This window comes from Mobula hypostoma, chromosome 11 (genome assembly GCF_963921235.1).
Source record: "Mobula hypostoma chromosome 11, sMobHyp1.1, whole genome shotgun sequence".
Classification (NCBI taxonomy): Eukaryota; Metazoa; Chordata; class Chondrichthyes; order Myliobatiformes; family Myliobatidae; genus Mobula; species Mobula hypostoma.
Window position 1 is genome coordinate 1059536 of NC_086107.1, and position 18069 is coordinate 1077604.

The 18069-nt window shown below is 47.1% G+C and overlaps 1 protein-coding gene across 4 annotated transcripts in view; it reads right to left on the minus strand.

Moving 5' to 3' along the window:
• Positions 1-9135: 9135 nt before the first annotated feature.
• The window catches only part of phrf1 (PHD and ring finger domains 1), a 225178-nt gene continuing 216244 nt past the window's right edge, over positions 9136-18069 (minus strand). For 3 of the 4 annotated variants that reach the window (XM_063061550.1, XM_063061552.1, XM_063061551.1), the window contains one exon: positions 9136-10845. In XM_063061550.1, the coding sequence (XP_062917620.1) occupies positions 10693-10845 (153 nt within the window). In that variant the 3' untranslated portion in view covers positions 9136-10692. The remainder of the gene's footprint in view (positions 10846-18069) is intronic. The other variant, XM_063061549.1, reaches the window with a different exon arrangement.

Sequence of the window (18069 nt, forward strand, 5' to 3'; positions counted from 1 at the left end):
GTGAGTGGTGAGGACCCTCCACTCGATTACATTGCCCTATACAGTACTCAATCGCTTTGCTGGTGACTGACTGGGTTTATGTGCAATTCCCCTGGTCTGTCGGTGAAGAGGTGCTGGCAGGCTGGCTGTGGATACGGTGGGAGCAGATGCAATCACCTCTTGCCGAGGGACTGGATGAAGTGATGCCGGCAGGATGTAAAGAGAGAGAATGGAGGACACTGGGAAAGGGCCAGCATGGTTGGGATGGGCTGAGTGTCCACCTCCTTTGCTGAGGAGTGGATGAAGGAAAAAGCAGGAAAATGCAGGGCGAATCATAAATACACGAGGTTCTCCAGCCGATGAAATCCGGAGGAACTCAGCAGGTCAGGCAGCATTTAAGAAAGGGAATAAACAGTCGATTTTACAGGCCGGGACCTTTCATTAGGAATGGAAATGGAGGAGGTACACTGCTGCCATCAGGAAGGAGGTACAGGAGCCTCACCACCAGGTTCAGAAACAGTTATCACCCCTCTTGAAGCAGAGAGGATAACTTCACTCGCCTCATCACTGAACTGTTCCCACAACCTGTGGACTCTTCATCTCATGTTCTCAATATTTATTGCTTGTTATTATTATTATTTTCTATTTTTGTATTGGCACAGTATTATCTTTTGTACATTAGTGTCTTTCATTGGTTCTGTTATGATACATATATAAACACTGAGAACATGAGTTGTAGAGTCCTTGGACATGGGTGTCAGTTCAGAGTTGTGGTGAGTGAAGTTATCTACGCCAGTTCAGCAGCCTGACTTTCACTTTCAAGTATCTCCACCTCATATTCTCCATATTTATTATTGTGTATTTATTTTGTATTTGCACAGTTTATTATCTTTTGCATGAGTTGTCTGTTAGGTAAGGGTCTTTCATTGATTCTATTGTGTTTCTTGTATTTACTGTGAATGCCCACAAGTACATGAATCTCAGGGTTGTCTGGTCACATATATGTACTGTATCTTGAAAATTAAATTACGTGGAACTTTGTGGAGTCATACTCCGAGCCACAGGGAATCAACCTGATAACCTGAGTGACTCCCTGAATAACCGGAGATTACACCCTGAGTGACGGCTCATGGGGGAACTGGGGCTGTGCTTGGCTTGGCCAAGATGTCAACACTCTTTTCAGGATCCCTTCTCCAAAGGCAGTGCTAAAAACAGATGGAGCAGGAGACACAGAACACAGGACAGTTCTGCACAGGAACAGGCCTGCCAGCCACCATCTCTGTCCAGATCACACTCACACTCACGTCCCACCTGGTGAGGTCGCACTTGCACGATTGTGTATTGGCTTGTTACACTCTTGTAGGAAAGTTGCTACTAAACCAGAAAGAGTGCAGAAAAGATTTACCAGGACGTTGCCTGGGTTTGGGGGCACAAGTTACAAGGAGAGGTTGTGTAGACTGGAACTTTATTCCCTGGAATGTAGGAGACTGAGAGGTGTCCTGATTGAGGTGTATAAAATTATCAGGGGCATCGACTGGATGAAAGCACATGATCTTTTTACCAGGGGAGTGCAAAAAACAAGATGACATTGGGGAGGGGGAAGAGGAGAATGCAAGTGTTCTCTCACTGCCTTGCAGCATGTACAAGGGAAATTGAACCATTCCGCTCTGAAACTTATAAAATTTCCAGCTTGTTCCCCTGCAGATGTACTGCACACCTGACAAATAATTCAGGGTCTGGCAAAATCCACTTCTCCTTTCATAGGAGAGGCATGCATACTAATTATAGATAAAAAGCAGCACTTCTCCAATCGCTGTTCACCACAGAGCACTGCAGACATCCTGTCCATGTGGTCAGCAGTTACTGTGATGTTAAACTGGGGGAAACTGTCTGGCACTCAGACAGAGTAAAGGCGAAGCCAGTCAAATCTCCAAAACCTTCAGTGACCTGTAGAGACCAGATGTATGTATAACTCAATAACTAAGTACTTCCAGGGAGACTGAGGCAGACGTGGAAGAGGAAAGGGAGTTCTGATACTGATTACAGGGAACAACATGACACTATTTGGAGAAGGGCGAGGTCCTGGGTGGCCTTCTGTCATAGACTCATAGAGCATTACTGCACAGAAACAGGTCATTCAGCCCATCTAGTCCATTTTTTGTTTATAACCACATACCTGCACCCAGATTACAGCCCTCCATACCCTCTGATCAATGTACTTGTCCAAACCTCCCTAAAAGAGTGCCACAAGAGGTTAGAGGTTACCTCGACACTACTACAGCTTAGGGCATCAGGGTTCAATTCTGGCGTCCTCTGTAAGCAAATCTGTACTTTCCTTCCCGTGGTTGCTCCAGTTTCCTCCCACAGTCCAAAGACCTATCTGTTTGTTGGTTTATTGGTCATCGTACATGCTCCTGTGATTAGGCTAGGGTTAGTTTGCTGGGTTGCTGGGCAGCATTGCTTAGTCAGCCCGAAGGGTCTGTTCAGCACAGTATCTCTAAATAAATCAATCCTCTACCCACCCACCCACCGCCCCATTAACCACTGGTGCTTTCAGCATGTTGTTCAGCACAGTATCTCCAAATAAATCAATCCTCTAACAATCACCCCCCCCCCACCTTCCTTCATTGCTCCATCTTACCATTAGGGTGGGAGGGGGGTACCTGGGCCCACACCATAGTCAGTCCCTGTAGTGATCTGATGTCTGTAGCTCTGCGCATTTCACCCTTGCCACAGCAATCAGTTCTGTTGTCCTCTTTTAAGGAGACTTTTTATTGATGTAGAGATACAGCACAGAATCGGTCCTTCTGGCCTCTGAGCCACCCCTCCAACAACCGATACAACCCAAGCCTAATCACCGGACAATCTACAGTGACCAATTAATCCACTCACTGGTCTTTGGGATTTGGGAAGAAACCAGAGCACCTGGAGGAAATCCATGCATTCACGGGGAGCACGTACAAACTCCTTACAGAGGATGCCGGGATTGGACTCTGAACTCTGATGCCCCAAGTTATAACAGTGTTGCACTGCCACACTACCGTAGCGCCATAACTGGGTCAGATTCTAATCAGCTGTGTTCTGCCCGCAGTACATTCCATCCTCAGTTACCACATTGCCACATGCCACACTGGCAGCTCACAATGAAGCGACATACACTCACTCGTCTGCCAGCACTTGGCTCACACAGTATGATTTTCATTGACTGAGGCCCAGATAATCTCTGTGTTCTTGTGTGCTTCACTCTTCTGCATCGGGAACTCAACAGGTGAATAACCAACTCCAAACAATGATGTGATGGGTCTCCTCCCCAAACACAAACCAATGGAATTACAATTTGTCAGGACTATTCGGCGAACTCTGTCATGGACAGTCCCAAGCCCGGCTGAGAAAGGAGGAGGGTTGGGCAGGGGGCTAGCAACCCATCCTGTAAAACCCAAAGCTACAGAAGTGCCAAAAGAACATCTGAAGACTTCAATCCTGGGAGAGGAAGGATACACCAAGGAACAACAAGCCCAGGACAGAGGACTCTGGTGACAGCCTATGCCCCGGAAGGAGTGATGGGCTTAAGTAAGTAGGACTATAAGGTGGTTAAACAATCTGTTGGAAGAACTCAGTAGTTCGAGCAGTATCTGTGTAGGGGAAAAGAATTTTCCACTTATAAGACCATAAGACATAGGAGAAGTAGACCATTCAGCCCATTGAGACTACTCTGCCATTCCATCATTGGTCCTGTTCGGATTCAACTGCAACCCGTCTTTTTTGCACAGGTCACAGCTTCCCCAGAAGAAGTCCCAACTATCCAGAAATCTGCATCCCTGGCCCCGCTCCAATTCTTTAGCCACACATTTACCCTCCACCTCGTTTTATTCCTATCCTGTTGCATGGCACAGGCAGTAAATCCAAGGTTACTACCCTTGAGGTCCTGCTTCTCAGCTTCATCCTCAACTCCTTGCATTCTGTTTTCAGGATCTCCTCCCCTTTTCTACCTATGTCGTCGGTACCAAAGTGTACTGACTTCTGGCTGCTCACCCTCCCATACCAGGATATCGCGGACGCAGCATCGTGTTTCACCTTCCCTGTTTCCTTCTCGTTTTCACGGAATTGCCTATGTCTCCCTTACTATAGAGTCTGTTATTACTTCTGCCATTCTCTTCAGTTCCCTACCCTTCTGACCCACAGGGCCAGACTCAGAGGCATGGTCGCTGTCGCTTCCCCAGGAAGGTCATTTACCCCCTCCCCCAACAGTACTCAAACTGGAGTACTTACAGTGCACGGTCACAAGGATGTTCTCTCTTCCCTCTCCAGGGTCACCCATTATCTGTCTCCTGTAGAAACTGACTATCCTACAAAAAGTAATGGATATGGCCCAGTCCATCACAGGTAAACCTTTCCCACCATTCAGCACATCTACACAGTGCTGTCATAGGAACGCAGCATCCATCAACAGTGACCACCTGAGGTACAGGAGCCTCAGGCCCCCCACCACCAGGTTCAGGAACAGTTATCACCCCCCCACCACCAGGTTCGGGAACAGTTATCACCCCTCCACCACCAGGTTCAGGAACAGTTATCACCCCCCCACCACCAGGTTCAGGAACAGTTATCACCCCTCAACCACCAGGTTCAGGAACAGTTATCACCCCCCCACCACCAGGTTCAGGAACAGTTATCACCCCCCCACCACCAGGTTCAGGAACAGTTATCACCCCTCAACCACCAGGTTCAGGAACAGTTATCACCCCCCCACCACCAGGTTCAGGAACAGTTATCACCCCTCAACCACCAGGTTCAGGAACAGTTATCACCCCCCCACCACCAGGTTCAGGAACAGTTATCACCCCCCCACCACCAGGTTCAGGAACAGTTATCACCCCCCCACCACCAGGTTCAGGAACAGTTATCACCCCCCCACCACCAGGTTCAGGAACAGTTATCACCCCTCAACCACCAGGTTCAGGAACAGTTATCACCCCCCCACCACCAGGTTCAGGAACAGTTATCACCCCCCCACCACCAGGTTCAGGAACAGTTATCACCCCTCAACCACCAGGTTCAGGAACAGTTATCACCCCCCCACCACCAGGTTCAGGAACAGTTATCACCCCCCCACCACCAGGTTCAGGAACAGTTATCACCCCTCAACCACCAGGTTCAGGAACAGTTATCACCCCTCAACCACCAGGTTCAGGAACAGTTATTACCCCTCAACCATCAGGTCCCACACCACCAGGTTCAGGAACAGTTATCACCCCTCAACCATCAGGCCCCACACCACCAGGTTCAGGAACAGTTATCACCCCTCAACCACCAGGTTCAGGAACAGTTATTACCCCTCAACCATCAGGCCCCCCACCACCAGGTTCAGGAACAGTTATCACCCCTCAACCACCAGGTTCAGGAACAGTTATCACCCCTCAACCACCAGGTTCAGGAACAGTTATCACCCCCCCACCACCAGGTTCAGGAACAGTTATCACCCCTCAACCACCAGGTTCAGGAACAGTTATCACCCCCCCACCACCAGGTTCAGGAACAGTTATCACCCCCCCACCACCAGGTTCAGGAACAGTTATCACCCCCCCACCACCAGGTTCAGGAACAGTTATCACCCCCCCACCACCAGGTTCAGGAACAGTTATCACCCCTACCACCACCAGGTTCAGGAACAGTTATCACCCCCCCACCACCAGGTTCAGGAACAGTTATCACCCCCCCACCACCAGGTTCAGGAACAGTTATCACCCCTCAACCACCAGGTTCAGGAACAGTTATCACCCCCCCACCACCAGGTTCAGGAACAGTTATCACCCCCCCACCACCAGGTTCAGGAACAGTTATCACCCCCCCACCACCAGGTTCAGGAACAGTTATCACCCCTCAACCACCAGGTTCAGGAACAGTTATCACCCCCCCACCACCAGGTTCAGGAACAGTTATCACCCCTCAACCACCAGGTTCAGGAACAGTTATCACCCCCCCACCACCAGGTTCAGGAACAGTTATCACCCCTCAACCACCAGGTTCAGGAACAGTTATTACCCCTCAACCATCAGGTCCCACACCACCAGGTTCAGGAACAGTTATCACCCCTCAACCATCAGGCCCCCCACCACCAGGTTCAGGAACAGTTATCACCCCTCAACCACCAGGTTCAGGAACAGTTATTACCCCTCAACCATCAGGCCCCACACCACCAGGTTCAGGAACAGTTATCACCCCTCAACCACCAGGTTCAGGAACAGTTATCACCCCCCCACCACCAGGTTCAGGAACAGTTATCACCCCTCAACCACCAGGTTCAGGAACAGTTATCACCCCCCCACCACCAGGTTCAGGAACAGTTATCACCCCCCCACCACCAGGTTCAGGAACAGTTATCACCCCCCCACCACCAGGTTCAGGAACAGTTATCACCCCCCCACCAGGTTCAGGAACAGTTATTACCCCTCAACCATCAGGCCCCCCACCACCAGGTTCAGGAACAGTTATTACCCCTCAACCATCAGGCCCCCCACCACCAGGTTCAGGAACAGTTATCACCCCTCAACCACCAGGTTCAGGAACAGTTATCACCCCCCCACCACCAGGTTCAGGAACAGTTATCACCCCTCAACCATCAGGTCCCACACCACCAGGTTCAGAAACAGTTATTACCCCTCAACCACCAGGTCCCACACCACCAGGTTCAGGAACAGTTATCACCCCTCAACCATCAGGCCCCCCACCACCAGGTTCAGGAACAGTTATCACCCCTCAACCACCAGGTTCAGGAACAGTTATCACCCCCCCACCACCAGGTTCAGGAACAGTTATCACCCCTCAACCACCAGGTTCAGGAACAGTTATCACCCCCCCACCACCAGGTCCCACGCCACCAGGTTCAGGAACAGTTGTTACCCCTCAACCATCAGCCCCCCCACCACCAGGTTGAGGAACAGTTATCACCCAACCACCAGGTTCAGGAACAGTTATCACCCCTCAACCACCAGGTTCAGGAACAGTTATCACCCCCCCACCACCAGGTTCAGGAACAGTTATCACCCCTCAACCACCAGGTTCAGGAACAGTTATCACCCCTCAACCACCAGGTTCAGGAACAGTTATCACCCCCCCACCACCAGGTTCAGGAACAGTTATCACCCCTCAACCACCAGGTTCAGGAACAGTTATCACCCCTCAACCACCAGGTTCAGGAACAGTTATCACCCCCCCACCACCAGGTTCAGGAACAGTTATCACCCCTCAACCACCAGGTTCAGGAACAGTTATCACCCCCCCACCACCAGGTTCAGGAACAGTTATTACCCCTCAACCATCAGGTCCCACACCACCAGGTTCAGGAACAGTTGTCACCCCTCAACCACCAGGTCCCACGCCACCAGGTTCAGGAACAGTTATTACCCCTCAACCATCAGCCCCCCCACCACCAGGTTGAGGAACAGTTATCACCCAACCACCAGGTTCAGGAACAGTTATTACCTCTCAACCATCAGGCCCCCGACCACCAGGTTAAGGAACAGTTATTACTCCTCAACCATCAGGCTCTTGAACCAGAGGGGATAATTTCACTCACCTCATCACTGAACTGTTCCCACAACCTATGGACTCACTTTCAAGACCTCTTTATCTCATGTTCTCAATATTTATTGTTTGTTTATTTATTTACTATTAATTCTACTTTTTCTTTGTTGTTTTGTATTTGCGCTGTTTGTTGTCTTTTGCACGCTGTTGTCTGCCCTGTTTGTGCAGTCTTTCATTGATTCCATTATGGTCATTGATTTATTGAGTATGCCCGCAAGAAAATGAATCTCAGGGCTGTATATGACCACCTACAAGTACTTTGATAATAAACTTACCCTGCGGGTCTTGAGAGACAATTTCTTCCCTGCACAGATGCCGTTTGACCCGCTGAGTTGCTCCAGCAGATTCCAACATCTGCTGCCTCCTGTGTCTCCTATTTGGTGAATACTCATACCTGAAGCATCTTGACAGAAAAGTCACCTTCGTTAGACTATTGTTAATTGACTACAGCTCAATTACAGCCCTCAGTAATATAATTCCCAAAAAACTCCCCTCCAGACTCGGGCCTGGGTCTCATCATCTCCCTCTGCAACTGTATTCTTGACCTCTGACCACATTCAGTAAGGAGAGGCAACAACACTGGCACGATTACTCTCAATACCGGTGTTCCAGAAGGTTATGTCCTCAGCCCCTTACTCTACTCTTCGTACATCTACAACTGTGTGGTGAGCTTCTGCTCCCACTCCATCCGCAAATTTACAGATAATACCATCGTAGTGGGCCAAATCTCAAACAATGATGAGACAGGAGTTCATAAAGGAGGTAGAGAGTTTAGTGACATGGTGTCATGACAACAACCTTTCCCTCAGTATCAGCAGAAGAAAAGAACTGAATAGTGACTTCAAGAAGGGACTTGGTGCTCCTGTCAGTAGTTCTGAGGTTGAGAGAGTTGAGAGCTTCAAGTTCTTGAGAGCGAACATCATCAATAGCCTGTTGTGTAACAAAATATATATACCATATACAAACTTAAGAAGAATCTTAAGCTCCAAGCTTTCCCTCTGTTTTGTAGCTGTCTGCAGGAAGGCACATCTCAGGGTCATATACTATTTACATATTTTGATAGTAAGTGTACTTTGAATCCTTTCATATGGCATTCATACTTCGATAACGAATATACTTTGAATTTTAAAAGGAAGAAAAAACTGAGAATCTTATTATTTATGTTCAGGGTCAAACAACGTGGGGACTCTGTTCCATCGGGCAACAGAGACTCCAGCCTCTGCAGGATCAAGGACATCTTCAAAAGCAGATGTCTCTAGAAGGCAGCATCCATCATCAAAAGCCACCATCGCCCAGGACATGCCCTCTTCTCATTGATACCATCGGGGGGAGGTACAGGAGCCTGAAGACACACACACACGCACAAACATTTCAGGAACAGCTTCTTCCCCTCCACCATCAGATTTCTGAATGGACAGTGAACCCATGAACTGTATTTTCTCTTTTTGCACTACTTATTAAAATTGTTATATATATTTCTTATTGTAATTTATGGTTTTATTATTATGTATTGCACTGTACTGCTGCCGCAAAACAACAAATTTCGCGACAAATGCCAGTGGCATTAAATTGAGTCCGATTCTGGCAATGGAAACTATTAGGGCCACACTCAGTATAGGATTTGCTAACAGGATCTTCAGGGTAACTCATGTAAACAGCTGGTGTGCACATCACATAATATCTGAATCCTAGAGCAAGATCAAGGGCCTGAGTGGCCTCTTCTGGTCCTTGGATAACAGGTTTGTGGGGTCTGAGGGATTGGCCTGTGTAACATGCTCACGCCCACATGACCTTGTTTCACAAGTTTAGCGATCTGAAGGTCTCGATTCTGTCTTGTTGCAGAGCTGAGATGCTGAATATTCCCTTGTTACTAAGACCTGGAATGTATGAAGTGCCCTGGGAAGGGTAGCGCTTTTGGCGAAGGGGCTTATCTTGTCTGTTCTGGGGCAGTTCATTCACCTTTGTTCCCCACCGACACTCAGCTCTTACCGGTGGCTCCACAGTGGCCACACTCTGGTATACCACTTCAACAGGCGGGCTAAACCAGGTGAGGGACGCCAGTGAGACAGGGACATGCCTATCCCAGTATGTGAAGTCAGCTCTGGCAGATTGGGTGGATGAGATCCACAGTGACATCCAACGACCAGGTAGGTGGTTCTGCAGCACCTTGTGGACAGTGAAGGGCACGACAAAGCACAGAAGACATCACAGTCATCCACTGCAACCAAAGAAGACCCTAGTTTGTTACGACTACTTGTACCACTGGAGCCGGATTTCTGAGGACGAAAGAAGGGAATTGCTCCAGTCCAACTGCTTTCCCACTTTAAAAACTTTCCCGCATTGATTTGCTGTCACAATCGGATACGATGGACAATCAACAAAAGTGCTGAACATGGTGAGAACCCTGCCACAACTCGGTAGGTGTTAGTACACGGGCTTTAAGTAAAGTTCGTTCAGACATGAAGCAAACAGAAACAATACACCCAGCATGAATTAATAACCATTTACACTGCATTTTTATAATCACAAACCCAGAACTGTTCTTACTGGGTAAAGAAAGCACTCCAATTCTCTAACAAATGAATTTCAAATATTATTTACAGCATTAAAAGATGCAATTATGGCTTTTAAATTATGATTTATGACAAGCAGTTGAGAGCAGATTTTGAGAAGCCGAAGTATGTTACGGTTTACCCAGGAATGAGGAGACTGTTTGAAAAGGGACTGATGTTTTATAAACTTGAGTTATTTAGACTTTCACCTTTTACAGGCAAAATCAGACTGACTATACAGCTTTTCAAGTATTCAATCCATTTTAAGTCAAAGGAACGTTATGCTAAAGGCAATGTCTACAAACCAGATTCATGGGAAGATCATCACAGTGTGTGAAACTTTGTTCTATTGTACAAGAAAACCAAGCAGGCAGGAAGGTTCTAGCTGCTCTCCTGGCCGATTATTTCCTCTCTCTCGGGAGCGGTTACACATTGACTGACAATACCGTTAAGTTTAAAGTGTCTGGGTGCTGCAGCCAATGGCACTGCGGTTGGTTGGAGTTACAGTTAGCGTCCTCCACATTTACGGGAAAGACACTGCACAATGAACCGTCTGTCCAAGCAGACTTCGCTGCCTTCAGCTTTCCTCAGCCTTCGCATCTGTCTCTTTGCTGGGCTCTCCCTCTGCCCCCTTCTTGTACTTTCGAATGTGTTTGTATTTCTCCACGTAACCTTTCACCAGGTTAGCGACCTTGACTGGGTTAATTTCACCACTCTTGCTGTGACAGATCTGCAGAGTGAAACAAAGATATTTCTTAAACCTTGTGTTAAAACATTAAATCACTGGCCACTTTATTAGGTACAACTGCACACCTGCTAGTTAATATAAATATCAAATCAGCCAATCATGAGCAGCAACTCAATACATAAAGGCATGCAGACATGGCCAAGAGATTCATTTGTTGTTCAGACCAAACATCAGAATGGGGAAGAAATGTGATCTAAGTGACTTTGACTACAGAGTAATTGTTGGTGCTAGTCAGGGTGGCTTGAGTATCTCAGAAATTGCTAATCTCCTAGGATTTGCACGCACAACATTCTCTAGTGTTTATAGAGAATGGTGCATACAAAAACAAAAAAAATCCAGTTAACAACAGTTCTATAAGCAAAAACAGTTTGTTAATGACAGAGATCAGAGGAGAATGGCCAGACTGGTTCAAGCTGACAGGAAGGCGACAGTAACTAAAATAACTACACATTACAACAGTGGTGTGCAGAAGAGCATCTCTGAATGCACATCACGTCAAACCTTAAAGTAGATGGGTTACAGCAGCAAAAGACATCAATGGGTTCGATTTCTGTAACTAACAATGTGGCTACATAAGAACATAAGAAATAGGAGCAGGAGTAGGCCATCAGACCCATCGAGCCTGCCCACCATTCAATAAGATCATGGCTGATCTGTCCATAAACTCAGCTCCATCTACCTGCCTTTACCCCATAACTCTTAATTCCCCTGCTATGTAAAAATCTATCTAACTGTTTCTTAAATATATTTAGTGAAGAAGCCTCAACTGTTTCCCTGGGCAGAGAATTCCTCAGATTCACCACTCTCTGGGAAAAACAGATTCATAGAACATAGAACATAGAATAGTACAGCACAGTACAGGCCCTTCAGCCCACAATGTTGTGCCGACCCTCAAACCCTGTCTCCCATATAACCCCCCACCTTAAATTCCTCCATATACCTGTCTAGTAGTCTCTTAAACTTCACTAGTGTATCTGCCTCCACCACTGACTCAGGCAGTGCATTCCACGCACCAACCACTCTCCGAGTAAAAAACCTTCCTCTAATATCCCCCTTGAACTTCCCACCCCTTACCTTAAAGCCACGTCCTCTTGTATTGAGCAGTGGTGCCCTGGGGAAGAGGCGCTGGCTATCCACCCTATCTATTCCTCTTAATATCTTGTACACCTCTATCATGTCTCCTCTCATCCTCCTTCTCTCCAGAGAGTAAAGCCCTAGCTCCCTTAATCTCTGATCATAATGCATACTTTCTAAACCAGGCAGCATCCTGGTAAATCTCCTCTGTACCCTTTCCAATGCTTCCACATTCTTCCTATAGTGAGGTGACCAGAACTGGACACAGTATTCCAAGTGTGGCCTAACCAGAGTTTTATAGAGCTGCATCATTACATCGCGACTCTTAAACTCTATCCCTCGACTTATGAAAGCTAACACCCCATAAGCTTTCTTAACTACCCCTATCCACCTGTGAGGCAACTTTCAGGGATCTGTGGACATGTACCCTGAGATCCCTCTGCTCCTCCACATTTCCAAGTATCCTGCCATTTACTTTGTACTCTGCCTTGGAGTTTGTCCTTCCAAAGTTTCTCTTCATCTCCATCCTAAATCTTCTCCCCTGAATCTTGAGGCAATGCCCCCCAGTTCTAGTCTCACCTACCAATGGAAACAACTTTCCTACTTCTATCTTATCTATCCCTTTCAAAATTTTGTATGTTTCTATAAGATACCCTCTCATTCTTCTGAACTCCAGAGAGTATAGTCCCAGGCAACTCAATCTCTCCTCATAGGTTAACCCCTTCATCCCTGGAATCAACCTGGTGAACCTCCTCTGCACTGCCTCCAAAGCCAGTATATCCTTTCTCAAGTGTGGAGACCAGAACTGCACACAGTACTCCAGGTGCGGCCTCACCAGTACCCTGTATAGTTGCATCATGACCTCCCTGCTCTTGAATTCAGTCCCTCTAGCAAAGAAGGCAAACATTCTGTTTGCCTTCTTAATAACTTGTTGTACCTGCAAGCCAACGATTACTCAGTGTAGGTTCCAATTGACACATGATATTTGCTGTGGAGGAGGACTGTGGTGGGTTCAACAGTCCATTAGTCCAGGGCTGACGGAGTGATGCAACTGTTGACCACTGGACATAGTAAATACTCCAGCAACTCTGCCATTTACCGTCCTAAGTCTGGCTGTGAAAGTAAAACGGTTGAGCTAACAATCTCATCCCAGAGCTACAAAAAATGCCAATGGAAGTTCCATCATCCCTGGGAGAGAAGATGGGTTACACCTGGGGACAAAGTGAAAGACTGGCCCAGGACAGAGGGCTCTGGCCAGTTGCTGTTGTCGGCCTATGCCCCAGTAGGTGAGATGGGCTTAAGAGGGAGAGGAAATAGTCTAGTAACATTTACTCTGGATTTGCTCAGCACAGCCACTCCTTATCCAACACCACACATTAACGATATGTTAATTGGAACCTGTTTGTGGATCCTCACTATAAACTGACAGCTCTGACTGTGCTAGCAGCACTGTAGTTGGTGGGGCAGCAGGGTAGCGTAGTGGTTAGTGAAATGCTTTACAGCGCCTGTGATCAAGGTTCAATTCCAGCCACTGTCTGGAAGAAGTTTGCATATTCTCCCCATGACTTTGTAGCTTTCTTCCAGGTGTTCTGGTTTCCTCTCACCTTCCAAAGACATATGGGTTAGGGTTAGGGTTAGGTTGAGAGTATGCGGGCAGTGGGCAAATCAGCCCTCTTGTGCTTTTTGATCTGCTTACTTGAGATTCAATTTCACGCGACCCTGCCACTTTGATCTGGCCCACGCCTTCATTAACCAGGTCCAACACTTGCCTTTCTTGGATCTTGCCCCTCCTGACAAAGGTAATCGGGTTTGTGGGGGTGTGGCCAGGGTTAGTCGGGGTGTGCCTCGGGTTTGTGGGGGTGTGGCATGATAATCGGGATGTGCCGAGGGTTTGTGGGGGGGTGTGCCCCCTTGGACTTTAGGATTAGGTTTGAGTGTTGGGCTGGTGGATGTGTGTGTGTGACTGGGAGAGGTAAGGCTGCAGAGTTTGGAGTGGTGAGGTATGAGATGCTATGGCGCATAGGCTTGTGTGGTGAAGCCAGGTGAATCTGGCCCATGCCTTTCATTATCGTGGTCCGACACCACTTGGTTCAATGAACCGGGTGTGCACTGGGACACATCATCAGTAATGCATCCTCGGATCATGGGGTGTTTCGGGTCTTTAATCATTAGACACCCTCCCCGAGGCGACCCAGCCGGAGTTGATCGAGCTCGGCTTGTGTTTTCCCATGGACCAGGATAATCAGAGGCATGTAACTATGAGGGCAATGATGTTTTTAAACATCATTACCTGGCATCTGTATGCCTGGGATTGCATGGGTTAAATTGACAGTCTTTACTGGGCATTCGGTGTCTCTGCACCTGTGTTTAGTGGTGACTTGTTTTCTGTGGACCCAGCTTGGGTTTAACTTTCTGGTTCTCTCTCGCAGTTTGGGCATCTGGGCTTTTTCTTGGCATTTTGTCGACCGGGCGAATGAAGAGCGTGTCACTGTTAGGTTAGGTTGAGAGTATGCGGGCAGTGGGCAAATCAGCCCTCTTGTGCTTTTTGATCTGCTTACTTGAGATTCAATTTCACGCGACCCTGCCACTTTGATCTGGCCCACGCCTTCATTAGGGTTAGGGTTAGGGTTAGGGTTCGGGTTAGTAAGTTTTGGGCATGCAGCGTTGGTACTGGAAGTAGACACTTGCAGATTTCCCCAGCACAATTCTGGGTCTGTGTTGCTCAATGATGCAACAGTGCATTTCACTATATGTTTCAATTTCCATGTGACAAATTGATCAAACGTAACACATCCAACAGTGGAAGGAAGTTGTCCGCTCAACATATCTCACAATTAAGACAGATGTCAGAGCAGCAGTGGGAGAGAGTTTCTGCCAGACCGGGACTCACGTCCCCCTGTCCACTGGGTTATTTGCCCATCGCAGGCAAAGCCCTCTCCATCAAGCACATTTACGAGGAGCACTGCCACAGTAAAACAGCATCTGTCATCTAGGAGCCCAAGCATCAAGCTTTTACCTGCTGAACCAGTGTGGATAAATTCACTCACAACACTGACCTACACACTCACTTTCAATGACTCTCTACAGCTCATGTTTTCAATATTATTTTATTTACACAGTTTGCTTTATCTTTCTGCTTTGGTGTTTCTCAGTCCTCGTCTGGGATGTATGGGAGCCCAAGGAGGGGCAACACCTCTGGTGAAGGAGGTTGTGTCCATTCTGGGTCGGCTCACTCACATTTGGTCCCTACTGGACACTCAGCTCTCACCTGTGGCTTCCACCGAGATGCAACACAGAGCGTCATAGGAAGTCATTCCTGCCTGTGGCCATCAAACTTTACAACTCCTCCCTTGGAGGGTCAGACACCCTGAGCCAATAGGCTGGTCCTGGACTTATTTCATAATTTACTGGCATAATTTACATATTACTATTTAACTATTATGGTTTTATTACTATTTATTATTTATAATGCAACTGTAACGAAAACCAGTTTCTCCCGGGATCAATAAACATAGAAACATAGAAAATAGGTGCAGGAGTAGGCCATTCGGCCCTTCGAGCCTGCACCGCCATTTATTATGATCATGGCTGATCATCCAACACAGAACCCAGCCTTCCCTCCATACCCCCTGACCCCTGTAGCCACAAGGGCCATATCTAACTCCCTCTTAAACATAGCCAATGAACTGGCCTCAACAGTTTGCTGTGGCAGAGAATTCCACAGATTCACCACTCTCTGTGTGAAGAAGTTTTTCCTAATCTCGGTCCTAAAAGGCTTCCCCTCTATCCTCAAACTGTGACCCCTCGTTCTGGACCTCCCCAACATCGGGAACAATCTTCCCGCATCGAGCCTGTCCAATCCCTTTAGGATCTTATACGTTTCAATCAGATCCCCCCTCAGTCTTCTAAATTCCAACGAGTACAAGCCCAGTTCATCCAGTCTTTCTTCATATGAAAGACCTGCCAACCCAGGAATCAATCTGGTGAACCTTCTTTGTACTCCCTCTATGGCAAAGATGTCTTTCCTCAGATTAGGAGACCAAAACTGCACACAATACTCCAGGTGTGGTCTCACCAAGGCCTTGTACAACTGCAGTAGTACCTCCCTGCTCCTGTACTCGAATCCTCTCGCTATAAATGCCAGCATACCGTTCGCCTTTTTCACCGCCTGCTGTACCTGCATGCCCACTTCCAATGACTGGTGTATAATGACACCCAGGTCTCGTTGACTATGACTATGACTAAGTTGTTGTTTCCACGTGACAGTGGCCACACCCCGGTACACTGCTTCGACAGGCAGGCTAAACCAGGTGAGATAAGGACATGCCTGTCCTAATGTGAAATCAGATCTGGCAGACCATGCAATGAGATCAATTGTGAGGTCCAACAGCCAGGAAGACGGTTCTGCCAAGCTCTGTGGAGAGCAAAGGGCATGACAGGGCACAGAAGTCATGGTCATCCACTGCTACCAAGGAAGACTCCAATTGTGACAGCTACTCGTACCATTGGACCTGGACTTCCAAGGTCGAGAGAGGAACTGCCCCAGTCTAACAGCTTTTCCACTTTAAAAACTCTCCCACACAAGTCCCCAATCATTGTTGGATATGATGGACAACCAACCAGTAATTGTCTATTTATGTACAATTTTTAGCAAAATTCTACTGTACATCTTTCATTGCCCTGTAAATACCTGCAAAAAAATGGTATGATACACTGGAGGTACTTTGACAATAAATTTACTTTGAACTTTGCTCAGCTGCTGTGTTGAAGGAACAACGGAGAGGAAGCACCTCACTGACTCATTGGGAAAGCGTTTGTTTGAAATGATAGCTAAATTCTACAGTAGCATTCTGTACCAGCTGAGACACAGCCTCAAGTTCTAATCTTTTGTTAGCAGCTGGGGAAACTAAAATGCTTACTTAATCAATCTGTGGGGAAAACCCAATGTTAGTCGGTGATGAGTTAGTGGTAAAAATCAACCTAGCTTACTTAAAACTTTTGGTGAGGAAGGTTTGTTGCACACCCTACGTGTACTATGAACCCACAGAAACTGGTGTCAGAGGTTTGTTGCACGCCCTGTATGTACTGTGGACCCACAGTAACCGGGGAGGTGAGGGAAGTTTGCTTATGGCCCTGTTCGTACTGTGGACTCACAGCAACTGTGAGGGAAGTTTGCTGATGGCCCTGTAGGTACTACACAATTACAAATTGGTTAGTACGACATTGTGGGCATCACTGAGTCGTGGCTGAAAGGTGGTCATTGTTGGGAGCTTAACATCAAAAATATAGTTTGTATTGAAAGGACAGGCAGGAAGGCATAGGCAATGGTGTGGCTCTACTGGTAAGAGATGGAATTACATCTTTAGTAAGAGGTGACATAGGGCCAGAAAATGTGGAATCTTTGTGGGTGGAGTTAAGAAATTGCAAAGGTCAAGAAAACATTATGGGAATCATATATAGGCCTCCAAATAGTAGCCAAGATGTGGGGTTGAGATTTCAATGGAAAAGGCATGTAATAAGGGTAATGTCACAATTGTACTGGAGGACTTCAATATGCAAGGGGATTGGGGATATCAAATTGGTGTCAGATCGCAAGAGAGATGGCTTTTTAGAGCAGTTTGAGCTTGAACCTACTTGATGAAAGGCTATCATAGATCGGGTGTTGTGCAATAATCCAGATCCTATTAGGGAGCTTAATGTAAAGGAACCCCTTAGGATGCAATAATTATAATCTGATTGAATTCATACTGCAGTTTGAGAGGCAGAAGCATAACTCACATGTATCCGTATCACAATGGGATATAGGGAATTAAAGAGACATGAGAGAGGAGCTTGTCCAGATGGATTGGAGGAGGATACTGGCAGAATGACGGCAAAGCAGAGATGGCCGAAGTTTCTGGGAATAGTTCACAAGGTGCAGGATAGATATGTCCCACAGAGGAAGAAGTTCTCAAATGGCAGGGACGCAACCATGGCTAATAAAGGAAGTTAAGGACTGCATACAAGCCAAGTAAAGGGCATGCAAGGTAGCAAAAGTTAGTGGGATGTTGGATGATTGAGAAGCTTTTAAAATCCAACAAAAGGCAACTAGGAAAGCTATAAGGGAAAAGATGAAATATGAGGGCAGACTAG